At 36.0% G+C, this 16,697-nt stretch overlaps 1 protein-coding gene across 1 annotated transcript in view; it reads left to right on the top strand.

Moving 5' to 3' along the window:
* Positions 1–5,802: 5,802 nt before the first annotated feature.
* The window catches only part of LOC102595181 (SCY1-like protein 2), a 40,777-nt gene continuing 29,882 nt past the window's right edge, over positions 5,803–16,697 (top strand). The window contains exons 1-2 of the mRNA XM_006362655.2: positions 5,803–6,506; positions 11,128–11,232. Of these exons, the coding sequence (XP_006362717.1) occupies positions 6,006–6,506; positions 11,128–11,232 (606 nt within the window). The 5' untranslated portion in view covers positions 5,803–6,005. The remainder of the gene's footprint in view (positions 6,507–11,127; positions 11,233–16,697) is intronic.

The following is a 16,697-nucleotide window of genomic DNA, read 5'->3' as shown; positions in this document are numbered from 1 at the left end:
GTTAAACGATGTAGTTTAGGGGTCCAACGCATAGGGAAAAGACCAAATGACCCCTGACTTAAAAACGGTCAGGGTCACCGACGGACCGGACCGACGATCCGCCCTGGCGACCGTCGACGGGGTTTTGGGACTGACATCTGAGGGGTCTGATCCACGGACCGTGGTCTGACCAACGATCTGTGGGTCCGGCCGTGGGTTGATCCTTAGACAGTTTTCTGGACCTTTTTTGGGAGGGGGTTGCAGGTGGTGACCCACAAACCACCAGGTCCGTGGGTTGCACTTGCAACTTCTGGAAAATCTGCTGGTTTGGTCTGTTTAGGATACGGGGTGTTACATCTACCACCTCTCTATTAGCTTATGCGATCATAGTTTGAGCAAACACTTGGAAAGCAACTCTAAACTCCGCATGAGACACTTGCTCGGCCAAAGGATCAATCGGATCTTAAAGAACTTCAGGTTCCACATTAAAGTTCCTTATCACATAAGCTCTTCTTGGAGGCATAAAGCAAGAGTTAGAAGTAACCCTTTTACAAAGTTCAACTTTATCGCACGGCTTTAGAGTAATTAAAGAAGTGAAGTTTCTTAAATGTCTCATAGCCTCCTATTCATAAATGTGGCTCGCTTCACACACATGAATAAAATTCTAGCAAATGCGGCTTGTCAGACACCTATGACTCTTTATAAACCGGGTTCTAATACCAAGTTTGCCATGACCTGATCTACCTCCTAGACGTGACATGACAAAAAGAATCCCGATAGACTCTAAATAAGTCTCTTGACATAATCATGACACTAAGATAATAACATAATTAAAATAAAGTATAAAAGTGAAATATGAGTCTCAAAGCTATATCTCGTAAGATACCAAAATCAGAGTACAAAGGCTGTAAAATGCAGAAATCTACTAAGCTTGACAACAAGCCTCTACTAATTATAGTTGTGACCAGGACAAACCCTAGCTCACGAATAGTCTGAAAACTTAAATGACATAAAGTAATAGAAGACATGTGTGTCAAGGTCCTCGAATCATGAGGACTCACTAAGAGCTAAGAAACATTGATCAATTTGATGCTAGCCATGACCAGATGGAGGAATGTCAGAACCTATATTATGAGACTATATATGCACACGAGATATATGCATCAGTACCTGAAATATACTGAGTATGAAGAAAATGCATGAATATAAAACATGATAATGTGATAAATATGAAAACATAGTAATATATGACTAAGTAAAACAGATAAGTTGAAGTCATAAGGCATAAACATGATCAATGTAATACGTAGAAATCATAACATAAACTTAAATCATAATTCTGAGAGGAAGTCATAAACTATTGTGAAAGCTATATTTTTTTGTGTGGGAGATACCGTTAACCGACATAAATCATGTGTGGCATAATATGGAGTCCAATGTACTACTCCCACACCGAAAAGAGAGTGTCCTACTTGCCAAGGTAAGAACCTTATTTTCTTAAGCTTAGGTGGATCCATTAGCTAATGTCCAATCGGGACAAGTCCTATAGGTGCACGTAGTTATGGGACAAGGGGATTGCTACTAAAGAACTCTGTCTCTTCTAACTGGTGAGCCTCCATCCCAAAGTCCACTCGGTGCTAAGCAAACTCCAAACGGGAACAAGCATAATCATATTATAATCATAATACTTGAAATAGTAAGAATCCAGTAATACCAATTCAATCATAAACTTCATATCATAAAATAGTTCCTTTCAAAATCATGATTTCATATCATACTCAGAAAATACTTATCTAAAGCATCTAAATCATGATCATCTTTTTCATAAAGAGAATACTTCAACACCGAAAAGAGAGTGTCCTACCAAGGTAAGGACCATGTTTTCTTAAGCTTAGGTGGATCCATTAGCTAATGTCCAATCGGGACAAGTCCTATAGGTGCACGTAGTTATGGGACAAGGGGATTGCTACTAAAGAACTTTGTCTCTACTAACTGGTGAGCCTCCATCCCAAAGTACACTCGGTGCTAAGTAAACTCCAAACGGGAACAAGCATAATCATATTATAATCATAATACTTGAAATAGTAAGAATCCGATAATACCAATTCAATCATAAACTTCATATCATAAAATAGTTCCTTCCAAAATCATGATTTCATATCATACTCAGAAGACACTTATCTAAAGCATCTAAATCATGATCATCTTTTCATAAAGAGAATACTTCAATTGGAAGAAACATTTTCGTAAAACACATTGACACTTTCTAAAAGCATCCTTGATTCATAAATGTCATCATTCATAAGACGTGCATAAATCTCAAAACTTAGTTCATAATCATGAAGTATTCATATAGCACAGGTTTATGACAAAATCATTAAAAACATGTAGTTATGATCAACTCATGCATAATAAAATCAATTATGAAGAAGAAACTCAGTTACAATTGAACCCGTAAAGAATCATGCAAACCCTAAAATTTTGGGTAGGAATCATAAAAGAGAAATATGATTTTTTGGTCTCAGTGGATGGAAAGGGATCCATTGATGAATTTCCCATATACCTTGATGAATCTTAGCTTTGTGATTGGAAGAGGAGACTTGAAGCTTGAAGAACCCTAATTTACCTTGAGAGAATCCTTGGAGAAGAAGACTTGAGAGCTTTGGGGGTGTTGAGAGAATGACAGGGAGTGAGATAATTTTGAAGTGTAAAATTAGTTATAGGGATTAGAAATAGTCTAGAAATGATGTAGTTTATGAATTAAAACGGTAGGAAAAGACCAAATAACCATGAGTTAAATTTGTCAGAGTAACTCTATGAACCCATTTATGGTCCGTACAATGGACTACAGACCGTACTGGTCATTCGTAGACAACTTTACTGGAGACCACACTTTTTGAACTTGAACCACAAACACGCTTCTATGAGCCGTCAATCCTTCCACGCATCGTAATTCCTCTCGTACAACTCAAGTCAATAATTTCACAAGTATGATCCATCCTATAGGAGCCACCTTTTTATGACACGTACAAGTGTCTACATGACATCCTATTGTTCTGTAGAAACATTTCAGAGACTTGATCAATTTTCAATTTCTAGGGCTCATTCCATGATTGGTTCATGCGGCTCGTACAACCTTCCATGGTCCATACAAGGGCTTGTAGAACCAGTGCACCAACAACATTTCTGTATTTTTCTTTCCAACTCAAATTTCTAATTTTTGAGGCGTTATAATTAGGTAAATTGATTTTAAAAGAAAAGAAACACGAATATGGTTATTAAAATTAATATTTTTATCAGAAATATAACATGATCAAAAGAATAATAATAATGATATATTTATCAAGATAGAGACATATTTGACCCATTAGGTAACAATAGAAATATTTTTGAACCGAATTATTAGCAATAAGGATATTTTTAGACCAAACTATTGATGAAAAATGCATTTTAGATCAAATTATTAGCTAAGAATATTATTTTTCAGTTTCACAAAGTTCAAAAGCATCTAACCCTTGTCCATATTTTTTGTAATGTTATTAATTAATTTGTTGAGAGGGCGGAAATTAATTTGTATGTTGCCCTCTAAGTAGAAAATAGGCAGACTAAACTAGCATGTTTGGATTGACTTATTTTAAGTATTTCAAGGTATTTTTTAGTGTTTGAATATAATAATAAAATATTTTTAAGCACGTATATTAAAGTCAAAAAGAAAAAAATATATCAGTCAAAAATCATAAGTTAAAATTATAACTTATACTCTTTTTTTGGTTTCCCACGAAAAGTGCCACAAAGTCGAAAGTCCCACATAATCTACTTTGTACCCAGGGAGATTCGAACCTGAGACCTCTAATTAAGGATGAAGGACTACTTACCATTCCACCACAATCCTTTTTGGTAATAACTTATACTCTCTCTTATTATATAAGAGGAGTTGTTGCACTTAGCAAGCACCAGCCCGTCGACATGTGTGCACTTTGTAATTGTTGTTGAATTAAAGGGATATAAGTGGGAGTTATTGCACTTGGGAAACACCATCCCGTCGGCATGTGTGCTACTTGGAATTGTCATTGAATTAGAGGGATATAAGAGGGAGTTGTTGCATTGCAAGAACTAGCATGTCGATATGTGTGCTACTTGAAATTGTCATTGAATTAGAGAGATATAAGAGAGAGTTGTTGCACTTAGCAAGAACCAACCCGTCGACATGTGTGCTACTTGTAAATTTCATTGAATTAGAGGGATATAGTATGTAGTTATTGCAATTAGCAAGCACCAGCCCATCAACACGTTTGCTACTTTGAATTGTCATTGAATTCAAGGGATATAAGAGGGAGTTGTTGTACTTAGCAAGCACCAACCGTCGACATGTGTGCTACTTGGAATTGTCATTGAATTATAGGGATATAAGAGAGAGTTGTTGCAATTAGCAAGAACCAACCTATCGATATATGTTATTTGAAATTGTCATTGAATTAGAGGAATATAAGAGAGTTTTTGCACTTAGCAAATTAAACATCAGTGTTGACATGTGTGTTACTTGGAATTGTCATTGAATTAGATAGAGAGATATAAGAGGGAGTTCTTGCACTTAACAAGCACCAACCCATCGACATGTGTGCTACTTGAAATTGTCATTGAATTTAAATGTATATATGAGAGAGTTGTTGCACTTAGCAAGCACCAACATGTCAACATGTGTACTTGAAATTGTCATTGAATTAAAGGGATTTAAGATGAGGGTTTTGACACTTAGCAAGCTCCAGCACGTCGACGTGTGTGCTATTTGAAATTGTCATTGAATTTAGATGGATATGAGAGAGAGAGTTGTTGCACTTAACAAGCACTAACCCGTCAACATGTGTGCTACTTAGAATTTTCATTGAATTAGAGGGATATAAGATGGGGTTGTTGCACTTAGAAGAACCAATCCATCGATATGTGTGCTACTTGAAATTGTTATTGAATTAGAGGTATTTTTTTCATTTCAAGCTCTATACTGTATAGCTAAATGTTGTGATGGTGTTGTACTAATTGTTACATTATTTGTACTTTCTCCCTTATGGACAAAAATATGCAACATATGTGGCTTCCTCTTGCTTATACCTGGGCCCACCTGCATTCATGTCACACGTGATTGACAACAAATGTAGGCATGACATGTAGCCACCTATTACCACCACGTCAGTTGTAGAGAAATTAACCATATCATATCCAACTCTCTATTTGACTTTACCATTTAATTACTTCAATTTCAATCAAGTCAAATTATAGTATGCTTTAGTGTTTACCTTGTCCATTTTACATGTTCATTATTTCAGAAGTATATTTTTATGTTTTATTTTAATTTAATTAGTATATAATTTATCCAAACTTATATAACCTGTTTTAGCTATAACTTTTTATTTTTAATTTATATCCTTTAATTATAGCTTTATTATTTCGAATGTTCTTAATATTTGTGTAAATTTTATAACTATTTTGAGAAAAAAATCAACGATCGATGAAGAAAAATACTTTAATTATGAATATTTCAATGAGTCTCTTCACATTAGATTTGTGAGGAAAGAGAATGAGATGATTTTTAAAATCATTTAATTATTCAGTTAAAGTTCATCAATATTAATACTTATTATCAAAAATATATTTAATTTTATATTTTACACTAAATAAATGATTTAAAATAATTTAATTAACACCATTTAAACAATAAATTTATCGATAACTATTGGCCCGTGACTGCAGGGTTCTTCATAACTACTTTGATTAATAAGGAGTAATTTATTTTTATTTTATTTTATTTGTAATTTTGATTTTGATGTAATAATAAAAGAGAAAAAAGGACTTCTACAGAGAGAGTGAGAAAACAAAAGGCGGTTGTTGGGATCCCATCTTCCTTAACTTCCAATCCCAGCTTCCTTTTCTTCCTCCACGCACCACCACCACCACCACCACCACCGATACCGCCACGCGCCGCCGTTGACGATCCAAATTCCCACCGTATACTTTTCCCACATATATCAATTATGTCGATCAACATGAAAACTCTAACCCAAGCCTTCGCCAAAGCCTCAGCTAAAGCCTCAGCGGTGATCGAGAAAACGGTTCAAACCACCGTACAAGAAGTTTCTGGTTTACCCAGAGCTTTACAAGACTACGATCTCTTAGATCAGATCGGGTCAGCCGGACCGGGCCTAGCGTGGAAGTTGTACTCGGCCAAGGCCCGAGATGGCCATGCCGTGTACCCAAACGTTTGTGTTTGGCTTCTTGATAAGCGAGCTCTTTCCGAGGCACGACAACGAGCAGGGCTATCCAAAACTGCTGAAGACTCCTTTTTTGACATCATTCGGGCTGATGCCGCCCGGCTAGTGAGGTTGAGACATCCTGGTGTTGTTCATGTAGTGCAGGCACTTGATGAGAGTAAAAATGGTATGGCTATGGTTACAGAACCCTTGTTCGCTTCGGCTGCTAATGCTTTGGGGGATTTGGAGAATATTGAGAAAGTTCCTAAGGAGCTTAAAGGAATGGTAATCATGTTATTCTGACTGTCTTTTGGATAATTGTGTAATTAACTGCATATTTCTTTGAATTTTTCATGGCAAGTTTGGATTTTAATAGTGATTGTGATGATTTGAGGTGGCTTAAGTGTGTCATTTTATTTTTGAGTTAATTGTGGTTTTATCACTAGAAAAGAAGGAAAACAAACGGAAGAGAGAAATTAGATAGTAATTAGTATATTATCGTGTTGTGACGGTGTGACCTAATTAACGTTTTGTGTCATTTCCGTAGTTGATACTTCACTTTTACTTATTTAGACAGTTCACTTTGTGTTTATGGGTGCCATTTACTAACTTATGTAGTAGATGTAAGGTTGACTCTGACAGCTACCGCCTACTAGGGATGGTTTGTATTAGACTATCATAAATAGTTAGTTGTAAAATTCACTGCCAAGGCTATTAGGGACTCATTGTATTAGACCAAAAGGTTTTCCTTGCTCTTTTCAGGTCCATAAATTTTTAGTTTTGGCTATCCGATCTTTCTTGGCAAGTTTGAAGTTTTTTTGAGTTTTGTTGATCTTTACATGGGTTTTTGAGTTACATTGTGGTTTTATCACAGAAAGAAAGAAAAAAGTGAAAAGAACAAGTGGGTTATTAGTATAGATTTTCGAGTTGCAATAATGTGATAATAACAACTATCTCTCAACCACACCCAAGGGCGCGACCTAATGGTCAATGAAGTGGTGAGGTCTCAGGTCTAAATGCGATTTCTTCCCATTTGTCCTAGCCTTGATGGACAGAGTTACCTAGTATCTGTATCTGTTGCGGGTGAGAGGTAGCAGGTATCCTATGGAATTAGTCGAGGTGCGCATAAGCGGATCCAGACACCACTCTTATAAATAAAAAGAAGAAGCTCTCTCAACTACTTTGGGATTGATGTGTAGTTAATTGAGCGAATAAATATGATGGTAACTCGGTTTCATTTCCTTAGTGACTGATTAAAAAAAGCTGGATTATTTAAGTGCCTAGACTGATACACCAATCAAGACTAGTACTGTCAAAAAAAGTACTCCCTCTGTTCCAATTTATATGATACACTTTCCTTTTTAGTCAGTCCCATCAGGAATGACACATTTGCTTATTTGGCAAATATTTAATGACACTATCGGTATTTTACCAATGTTGGGTCCCATTTATTTGACAAAAAGTCCATAAAATTGTACTTTTCTATGGAAAATTCTTTACTTTAAGGGTAGTTTTGGAACATTGCAAGTTCTTCCATAAATTGAGATGGAGGGAGTAGCAAAAATCACAAGAGAAAGCAAATTTCACACAAAGTTGGGAAATAGTTTGCACAGTTCAACAAGTTCTTACTCTACTACTACACGGCCCAATCATACTAAAAAGAAGAGTTTGATCCTAGCTCAGAAGGAACTCTAGCTATGTGTCATTTTCATAGTAGATGTTATACATTCTTTTAGGTTTATGTGTGCAATATACAAACTTTACTTTAGATGTAGATTGACTCCGGCCATACGGGACTATTATCATTGGACAAAATGTTTAGATTTACTAACTCAAGATGTCAGATTGACTCTGAAAGCTAGAGGTGGTTTGTATTAGACCAAAAGGGATGTTTAAGTAGTTGATTGGAAGATCTACTTTCAAAGTTGCTAGAAAAAAAAGTTACGAGGGATGGGTTGTATCAGACAAAAGATTTTCCTTGCTTGTCTGATGTCATTAAAATTTTGATTTTGGCTTTTGCGGCACATATGTTCTGTCTAGCTGGGTAACAACGTTTGCATCACTGCTTCTCTTTTAAAAGAATCTCACTATATAGAGCTAGAATGTGGTCATAGGTTGTAATTGCTTTGAGAGATTTAGTGGAGAGAAGGTTTCAATTTAGCTTTAAGGAATTTATCTTAGTGGTGCTTGTAACAGTGTCCTTGTCAGTATCTATAAAGAACACGTATTGTCATGAGCACATGATACACGTCTTCATCCTGTGCATATGGTTATCACAATTGTATGTGATGATTCCAGATGTTGGAGTCAACATTGATGTGGAGATTCCTCTTCACCTATCACCACAGGTCATTGTCATCTCCTATGGACAAAGAAGTTCTTGTTGGTGGCAAAATGGGAAAGACACAATTTGGACAAAGAAGTTCTTGTTGGTTGTAAAATGGGAAAGACATAATTTAAGGAGTATTTGAGTTTTTGGGAGACTTATGTCTCACTGCAGCTATAAGCATGTAATTTTGAGAACACCTAATTTTGCCTCAAAAGACAAATTATTAGTTGTGGAATGAATTGGCCTGAATAGAGCACAAGAATATTGAAGGATTCATATAATTGGCCTCGATTAGCTTGGGATTGAGTATATATGATGTGTATATATTGACTTTGTTATATACATTGGAGTTGGATCACACTGTAAAATACTAAACAAAGAAAAAATATGTGAGGATGCTATAGTCAGAGGTGGAGCCAAAGGTTTGTGGGTTCTAAATTTTAAGAAAAGGCAGTGAACTCAAGCTAATATGTAATAACCAAAACGAACTAACAAATAAATTACCAATATTTAATATACACGTAAACAAATGATGAACTAAACACTATATAGTATATAAACACTATCATTACAAAATTGAACGAATATTGATCATATAAACTTTTGCTAAAGATCTTGATAATCACCAAAATTACAAATTGCACTTCGAATTGTATGTTTCACTGTCATTATCTTATAATTCGTTATGATTTTTCTAGGTTCAATTTTTTTTTTGAAGTCACAAAATTATCACTTGTCAGCAAATTATCACAATGATGAAATCACAACTCACAAAATGAGTCATAAAACTTGTTGAAAGAAAAGCACAAAGGAAGCTTCTCAAACACCTAATGTGCATAATGTGCATTATGCATACTAAATAAATTGATAGAAAAATAATGGAGGAGTGGAGTCTCTCATATAAACATATGCCATAGTAAGTAGTAGAGTTACTTCTTAGTCTAGTCCATTTAATTATTTTTACCCTTAACACAAACACATTAAACAAAAACGAAAATACTTGTAGAACCAAGAATATGTCAGTATTGAAACTTCTTTAATTGTACATAATCTTAAAGTAATTTATTTACAAAATATATCCTTAAGATTGTATATGGTATAGTACATATTTAAAGGTAAGCAATTAGAAAATTGTCAGGGATTTTGGCGATAAAATTTTAGAAGTAAAACAGGAAAAATTGACTATAAATGATCAAAATATGAGACATTCATAGAATCAATGATTAGAAATCAACTTTTCATTAAATTACTACACATTATAATAGGCAAATAAATTAAAAAATAATAAGAGGAAGAGAGGAGAAAAGAAAATATGTATAGGAAAAAATTGAGGCAGGTGAGGTTCGATCCCATATTTCACAAAAATTGAGGACTTTGATTGCCTGTCAATTACCACCGAACCAATACTTCTGTTTGTTTGTGGGTTTACACCTAAACAACTATGGGTATTTACTGATTTTTCTAGTACAAATACCAAGTCTATACAAAAGCTACTGGGTTCGTCCGAACCCCCACGTAAAACTTTAGCTCTTCCCCTAGCTATAGTTGCTCTTTTTTAAAGTAAAAGAGGTATTGTATTGACATTGGGAAACCAATGGGGAAGCCAGCTCCGTTGAAACAAAAAAGTGTATACATGTTTGGTATCAGCTATGCCTGGAATCTAGAACATCTCGTGTGGAGCTGGAAATGCGGAGCTGGACTGGCTACGGAGCATAGAGCAGGAAAATGTCTCCAGTTGTCATGTGAACCTGATAGAAGGAAAGGAACCTTAGAGCTTTTGAAGGCATAAATTTAAAAAGAAGAAGAAGAAGAAAAAGGACGAGAAAAATTAATGTTGGACCTTGCTCCCCCCCCCTTTTTTTTTGCATATTTGTGAAGTACACATATCACTCCTGCGTGTATTGATGAGGATAGGGTTTCTCGAGAATTATAGATTTGTAGAACTTTCCTTGTCAATCTTTTGTATTCTGGGATCACCTTTTGCTAGTAAAATTTCATTTGCTTATCAAAAGAAAAGAGTATGGTTAAGGGATTGTCAACTCTGGAAGATATGAAAAAAATAGTTGTTAGAAGTTCTCTAACATACTGGTAGTATACAAAATAATAAACCATGTTTTAGGTTCTTACAACAACAACATATCCAGTGTAATCTCACAAAGTGGATTCGGAGCCTACATTTTTAGGCTCTCACCCCATCAAAAATATTTTTGTGGCTCTCAATAACTCCGCTATATATAAAACCAAATATTTCTTAACTATCTGGAAAGGGTGATAAAACAAGTAATTGGTGATTGAGTAGATGGAGTCTTGCAGCAACTCCCTTATGTTTAGAAGCCTAAGCTTCTGATAGGTGACTGTATTAATCATTTCATCTCCTTCCCAAATTCACGCCATCTGTGAGGATTGTGTGAGTGTACATACTTGAGTTTTACTTGTAAATTTAGATTTTTAAGGAACACTGAATTTGGTACGTTTGTGTAATAAAAGATGCAAATTATCACCTTGTGTCTCTTGTGTACTGTGATTTAGCACTCAGTCATACTGGGTACTTTCCTGATGCCATCTTGCTTCATGCAGGAAATGGGGTTGCTTGAGGTTAAACATGGTTTGCTCCAAATTGCAGAAACCTTGGATTTCCTCCACAGCAATGCTCGTCTAATTCATCGGTCTATATCACCTGAGGTATTTTTTTTTCTTTCTCATTTTCTAACTATTTATGTCATTACCTCGGTGTGGGTTATGCATTGCTATCATGCATATTATTGATATGAAACCTTCCATTTCTCAACTGAATATACATTTAAAGTACAAATATAGAGATGACAAAGGTCGTGAGATACTGTTGCCAAATATATCCTATATCGGTAGCGAAGTGTTTCTTTTGTTGTTCGGTGCACTGGAAGAGGAGGAAAGAAGCTCTTTCTAGAGCTTGTATACTATTCACAACTCATTTCGTATTGTCCCTACTGTGAAATGTTAATTGTTCATTATTATGTTCTCCTATTTGTCCCTTTTCCTCTTAACACTGTTATCATATCTAATTGTTAAGGTAATATTCTCAATCATATTTCTAGTGATTAAGTGTGGCCTCTTGGTTTTGGAAAGAAATACGGCAAGGTTATATTATGTTAGTTAAATGCTATGGTAGGTCATGTAGCTAAAGATTACCTGGCAGCAGTGTTGTGAAAGCAGTAAGCGAGGCGAGGCTTAGCAGGTAGCGCTTCTAGGGTGTGAGGCGACATGACTTCAATGAAGCGGTCGCTTCTTGGACAGATGCGTGAAGCATAGGGATGTCAATGGTGCGGGTGTGGTGCGGGGCAAACCCGCATAAACCCGCAATGACTTTACTCCTCCCCGCATAGCATAATTTTTTATTTTTCCCCGCCCCTACCCGCCCCGCAAAACTTCAACATAACAGTACATGTGCTTAATTTTGACACTCAACTTATGTAAAACAATGCTGTAATTTATTAAGTTTTTCATACACTTTAGTTTCTCATTTAAGAATCTGCTACATTACTTTCTAACACCATGATTATGAAGGTAAATAATAAAATATATAGCCTAGTCAGTATACAAATTAATTAGAATCAGAATTCATCACAAGTGATGCATCATTTTACTTGATAAAATATTGTATAAATACTAGAGACAAAAGATAGGCATAATAAACTTAGAAATTCAGTGTCTACTGTCAACTGATTTGCATCTGCTATTCGCCCAATTTAGTTTAACTTCAAAAGAAAAATAAACCCTAACCCGTACCAGCCCTGCCCCACATGTTTTCCTAAAAAAATATTTTGTACCCGCCCCGTTCCGCCCCGCCCCCGCAAAACATTAACCCGCACTGCCCTGCAAACACTATAACCCCCCCTGCTCCATTGCCATCCCTAGTGAAGCAGATGAAGTGATTGCTTCATAAAAAAAAAAGAGAGTCTATTTTCTTAGAAGAAAAAAGAAAGTAGGGGGCCTATTTTTTTTCTCTTAAGAAAAGGAACTTTTAGATTAGTTTGCTGCGAAAGGAAATTTCATCTGCTTCCATTCCATCACTGGTAGGGGTTAGAAATTCGCTCCAGGTAATTTGTTTTCTTTCTCCTTCTTCCTTCTCTTTTCTGCTGGCAGCTGCGTTTCTGGCTCCTCCTCCTTCTCGTTGTTCAATTTCGTTCGCCCTAGCTTCTAGGGTTTCTTGTTCCCATTGTTCTTTGTTCTAAAACTATTTTTGTTTACTTTCTCTGTTTTTCTTTTTTCAATTCTGTTAGTTTTGTTTTATTTGAAGCCAGCTTATAATTTGAAAGACTTGCTTATATACATATATAGACACACATATATTTGACTTCTTACTTTAAGTTTTTAAATTGAAAGATTTACTTATATATATTTATTTCTGCTGAGTTCTTGTTTATTTGGTTATTCTATTTATTTGTTCAAGATTTATGTTCATATATTTTTAAAATTGCTTCATTTCGATGAAGTGAGTGCTACTAAGCTTCTCATTTCTCGCTTAAAGCGGTAGGGGCCCTTGTCACCTTTTTCCACTTCTCGTTTTAAAAAACACAGTCAGACAGGATCTGGCGGGGGAAGTGGGGGATTGGGTAGAATTAATTGGAAATGTATAAGTTTTTGTGTAAAAAAAGGATCTTCCTGTACTCCAGTACAACCTATGTACTGTTCTGCAGAAATAGAAACAATTACCATTTTCAAAAAAATAAATTCTCAGCTCAGTAATTTTTTTGGTTCTGAGCTTGATCATCTATACAATGTTACCTTAATAAAAAAAACACAGTCAGACAGAGCTTGTGTTGCACCCAAGGTGTGGCCTTAGTGGTCAATGAGTTGGGTATAAATTTTGGAGACGAGGTTCAAATTCTAGTAGACACAAAAAACACTGATATTTTTCCATTTGCCTAAGTAGCCTTGGTAGGCAGTGACCCGATATTTGTGCTAGTGGGAGGTAGTAGGTGCTGATGGAATAGTCAAGGGGCGCGCCAGCTAGCACAAACACCACTGTTATAACAAAAAGAAAATAAAGAGAGGTTGTGTTGTGCATTCAAAAAAGGGAAATTTATGTTTGAAGAAGTAAATTGTTTTACTAGCATAAGGGTTAAGAGTAATCGTAGACTTTGTTTTGCTTTTTTTGAGAAATAAACAATGGTGCTGATGACTGCAAGGTTGGCCATTTAAGATGTTTTGGAGGCTAATGGAGTCTATTAGGGATTTCTAGCAGAGTTATGTGGAGGATTACCATAAATGTTATGCTAGTACCATTCTTGTATTCCGCCAGTTTCCTTTTTTGTGATACACTTTCCTTTTTGGTCTGCTCCAAAAGTGACCTTTTTATATTTAGAAAATAATTGAAACTTTAAACTTTTCATTTTACCCTTAATGAGATGATTTGTGTTACACAAATGTGTATGACTTGTTTTAGACCACAAATCCTTATTTCCTTTTTAAACTCTCTATGCAGTCAAACACCGTCACATAAAATGAGATGAAGGGTCTTCTAGAGCAGTATAATAATCTAATTCCCTTATTTAATCGTCCTTGGGGGGAGAATGGGTTCTTGCATATATAACTGCAAGTTTGTCAAATGAAATGACTTTTTTTCTTCTTGTTGTGATAAGTCTTGCTTTTTGAAACTGGTAACTACTGTACAATAATAAATATATATAGCAAAACAATACATTAGTTGTACTGAAACCATATTTATGCATGTACTCAAGGCACTAAACTTATCTAACTTTATATTGAATCTAGGACATCAATAATAGACTTAGTGTCATTTGAATATATCTGTTTACACCAAAAACACGAGAGCATGAGACAATTCAATTTGATTATTTGCATACAATTCTCTGTACCCTCAAAGCATCTTGAATTTCTTTTCTTTGTTCCAAATTGTCCACCAGATGCAAGCAGGGACCTTTTCCCTTCTATTCCTGTTATTTGGCAGTGTTCCACCTTCCTCCCAACTCTGTAAAGCTTCTGTGATCTTCCCAGGCATAATGAAAATTCTCCATAGTTGTTCTGTCACCCTGCAATGTAGGAATAGATGGTTAACTGTCTCTGCTTTAACTCCACACAAAAAGCATCTGGAGCACATTGTGATCTTTCTTCTCATTAAATTGTCCTGAGTGAGGACAATTTCCTTCGCCAAAATCCACACAAAATGAGCTACTTTGTGTGAGATATTAGTCTCCTAATATGCTTCCAAGGCCAAATATCGATCTGCTGATTAGACTGGTTCATTTGCGTTCACTTTGAAAGGACCACTGTTGTTACCTTGCCACCCCAATACATCTTCCCCTGCCTGGAACCCACTGAATTGTTCAAGAATGCTGTAAAATTTTGTACCCTGTCCATCTCTCAGTCATTGAGTTGTCTTCTAAATATAAGATCCCATCCTTGAGGTGTCCACATTTCTGCTAGTTTCCTCTGTTGGTGAATAACCAGATTGAAAATCTTTGGATATTGCTTTTTCTGATTTCTATTTCATGCCAGTTGTCCTCCCAGAAGCTAGTTTTGTTACCGTCATGGACTTTAATCTTTGTATTGCGCTTTAGTTCACTCCAAATGCCCTAATAGACCTCCATAAACTAACCCCATATGGTGTAGTAACTTCTTTAGTCATCCATTTGTTTTCCTCATATTTTGCATTTATGACTTTACCCCATAAAACCTAACTTACATTTGAAAGCCTCCAGAGCCATTTCATTTTCAGTACTTTGTTGTGAATGTTCAGGTTCCTGTATCCTAGTCCCCCATAATTCTTTCCAATAGTAAGAGTTTTCCATGTGACTAAATGGTACCCTCCCTTTTCTTCGTTACCCTACCACAAAAATTTCTCCTATACTAAGGGTTGGGTAAGGGGCTTTAGGGTGGACAGCAGTGCACAAAATGGCTTGGAGATTACACATCTGCAATATGCAGATGATACCCTTATTTTTGTTGAAGCAATGACAGAGCAAATGTTGATCCTAAGAGTAATATTCATCATCTTTGAAGCAGTCTCTGGATTACATATCAATTGGGGGAAGAGTTTCATTTATCCCATAAATGAAGTGGCTCAGGTGGAGAGTCTGGCATGGCAGGGGTTTTGGGTGGTAGGGTAGGGGAACGTACCAACCATATACCTAGGTATGCCATTGGGGGAAAGAGCAAATCAATAGGGATTTGGAATGGAGTGATAGAAAAATGCGAAAAGAAGCTTACCAACTGGAAGAGCCAATATCTGTCTAGGGGAGGTAGATTAACCATGGTTAATAGTGTGCTAGATGCAATACCTGCTTATATGATGTCTGTGTTCCCAGCACCAGACAATGTCATACAGAGGATAGATGCTTTGAGAAGAAGTTTTTTTGGCAGGGAAATGAAGATAAAAAGAAGTTTCATCTAGTCAAATGGAAAGAGGTCATAAAAAATAAGAAAGAGCACTTTTAGTCACACATGGCAAGCTGTACCTTTTCAGGAACAGATACACATTGGGGAAGCCCTTGGTGGAACAGAAGTCAACAAGCAAAACTGTCTATAAATATTAATACAGAAAAGAAGTACAGATAGAGCACCTGTGCTTCTCAATATGTGTCCGTGCAGCATCATCCAGTTTAACTGCAGCTGATGATTGATCAGAATCAATGGTATCTCGGGATTTCTCCTCATTGTTTGAATGGACCCTGTTTCACTCAAAGAACAACAGTCAAGAGAGATAAATATAAAATGACACATTGCAATGGTTATAAATGAAAAAAGACCCAAGCAAGTACCCAAATCTTCTTCTCAATCCTTCAGAAGCAGAATTCACACTTCCTTCTGCTTTAGGAGTTCCACTGCTGGAAATCTCACCCTCAGGTTCCTTGGGTGTATGCACATCAGACTGGATGTGGTTGAAGATAATTTTGTTGTTAATCATATAATAGAAGCAAGAAATATTTTCGAAAAACTACTAGCATGTGGTTACTAGCAAAGGAAGCAGTGCTGACACAAGAGAATATAAAGAAGAGGAAGTTCCAACTATGCTCAAGATGCTATCTGTGTGAGGAACAGGAAGAGACAGTCAACCATCTCTTTTTGCATTGCAAATGGACAGATCAATTATGGAGAACATTCAGCAACCTTAGAAAGATCACTTGGGTGAAACCAAGAAACATAGC

The sequence above is a fragment of the Solanum tuberosum genome, unplaced genomic scaffold (assembly GCF_000226075.1).
Source record: "Solanum tuberosum cultivar DM 1-3 516 R44 unplaced genomic scaffold, SolTub_3.0 scf00399, whole genome shotgun sequence".
NCBI classification, from domain to species: domain Eukaryota; kingdom Viridiplantae; phylum Streptophyta; class Magnoliopsida; order Solanales; family Solanaceae; genus Solanum; species Solanum tuberosum.
Note: the sequence above shows the minus strand (reverse complement) of the source record. Positions and strands in the feature narration are given on the sequence as shown.